Genomic DNA, 2,243 nt, shown 5'->3' with positions numbered 1-2,243 from the left:
GGGAGGAGGTTCGTTTATTGGGGGTTCGTGGGGAGGAGCGTGGGTGTCCTCTCTGGCTGGGTGGAGGATAATGTGCTCGTATCTGGTTATCTATGAAAGCCGCGCGGCCGCCGTCGCTGATACTGTGACTAATCACGGTGCACCGGACGATACTGAAGTGAAGAGCTTATGCCGCTCTTCCTCGTCCGAGGAGGAAGTCTCGGCTTTGAAGAGCAAAGCGTGTCAACCCCAGAGACCAGCGCACACAATGTAAGGAAGGCTGTAAACAGGCAGGTTCAGCGGTGTGAGAAAATAAGAATTAGACCGCGGGCAGGTCGCAAGCTGATGGTCGGAACCCGTGAGGAGAGCAACTCCGGCTCTCTGGTCACGCCCAGCGCTTGACTTCCACTCCGCCTCCTGAGGCCATCTCGACCAATCAGGGCGATCGCTCTTTAAGGCTCCGCCCAGCCTCTTTCTACAACCAGTAGCGCCGATCCCCGCTGCTCCTCAGCAGCCAATGGCCAGCCCCTCTGCCCCCGGCGCTTCTCATCCGTATAAAGTCTCCTGCGTCCACCGACTGTACTACATTATCTATTTGGTGACGAGAGAGAGCGCAACCATGGTAGCGTCTCCTCCAAACGTGTCTGGCGTCGGTGCTAAGTTCACTCCAGGTGCTCTGGGGTCTGCCTTCACTCCGTTGTCTCGAGTGCCACCTCCCTTCCCCTTGTTCCAGTCACTACCGTTCCTGCCATCAATGGGCGCCACGAGTGTGAAGCAGCCGACGGCGCCCCTGGGGATGGACCCCAGATTGATGGGGATGCTGCAGAACTATGGGTCCCTGGGTCAGCTGCCGTGGGCGGCTCTGGGCGCCGGCGACCTGGCACTCAACCGTCTCCTGTTGACTCCTGGGGGACGCCTCAGCCGACCCAAGAAGCGATACATCTGCAAGTATTGTCAACGGGAGTTTACCAAGAGCTACAACCTGCTGATCCACGAGAGAACACACACGGACGAGCGGCCCTTCCCTTGCGACATCTGCGGCAAGGCCTTCAGGAGACAAGACCACCTCCGCGACCACAAGTACATCCACAGCAAGGACAAGCCCTTCAAGTGTGAAGTGTGTGGCAAGGGCTTCTGCCAGGCGCGCACGCTGGCCGTCCACAAGGCCCAGCACGCCCACGACGCGCCCCCCACGCCCATGCCCGCCCTTACCTCCCTACCTCGCACCACGCCCTCCCTGCCCACCTGCCACGCCCCTGACGCGGACGAGGTGGTTGACGTGCTTCACTGTGACGACGATGACGACGTGGTGGAAGACGACGTGATGCAGACGCTGACGGAGGAGGAGGAGCTGCCTGTAGTAGCAGTAGTGACGCCGCCCAAGAGACTCGGCTTCTCCATCGCTGACATTATGAGCAGATAGGCGCCCCCCGCGTCCCCACACACCTCAGTGCCTTTGTACAGTTCTTCCCAAGCTTTAATACCATGTACATATTGTATAGATTATATTTATTAAAAACATTGACTTACGAAGCTCTCTTATTTCCCCACGATTCTTAAACTTTGAACACACTGCTGTAACCACTGTTACCTCACAAGACACCGTTGTGTACTACTGTTGCGTCTCAACTGTACCGTAATTGGACAAGTAGTCCAAATGAGATTTATCAGATCCACATAGTGTCCCGCCACGTCTGGGGGACCGTAGTCCACGTGAATGTCTTAACAAACTTGCAATTCTTTTAATGAGATACAGAAATTAAAATGTTATTAAATCGGTCATGTTTTAAAAGCAATTCTTGAACTTGAGACCCAAGCTAACTACTGATGGAACTCAACACGAACGCGTCGCTTGTTCACTATAGACATTGGGTGAATGCATTTAGGCTCAATGAGAGTGCATATATATATATATATATATATATATATATATATATATATATATATATATATATATATATATATATATATATATATATATATATATATATGTCGTACCTAGTAGCCAGAACGCACTTCTCAGCCTACTATGCAAGGCCCGATTTGCCTAATAAGCCAAGTTTTTCTGAATTAATATATTTTCTCTAATTTTGTTCTTATGAAATGATAAAGCTGCCCATTTCATTATGTATGAGGTAAATTTTTTTTATTGGAGTTAAAATTAACGTAGATATATGACCGAACCTAACCAACCCTACCTAACCTAACCTATCTTTATGGGTTAGGTTAGGTTAGGTAGCCGAAAAAGCTAGGTTAGGTTAGGT

The 2,243-nt window shown here is 50.7% G+C and overlaps 1 protein-coding gene across 1 annotated transcript; it reads left to right on the top strand.

Moving 5' to 3' along the window:
- The first annotated feature begins 554 nt into the window (after positions 1–554).
- On the top strand, positions 555–1,508 carry LOC123762835 (protein odd-skipped-like). Its single transcript, XM_045749598.2, has one exon. The coding sequence runs from the start codon at positions 599–601 to the stop codon at positions 1,400–1,402; it is 804 nt and encodes a 267-aa protein (XP_045605554.1). The 5' UTR covers positions 555–598; the 3' UTR covers positions 1,403–1,508.
- The last annotated feature ends 735 nt before the right edge of the window (positions 1,509–2,243 follow it).

Source organism: Procambarus clarkii, chromosome 27 (genome assembly GCF_040958095.1).
Source record: "Procambarus clarkii isolate CNS0578487 chromosome 27, FALCON_Pclarkii_2.0, whole genome shotgun sequence".
In the NCBI taxonomy this organism is placed as follows: Eukaryota; Metazoa; Arthropoda; class Malacostraca; order Decapoda; family Cambaridae; genus Procambarus; species Procambarus clarkii.
Note: the sequence above shows the minus strand (reverse complement) of the source record. Positions and strands in the feature narration are given on the sequence as shown.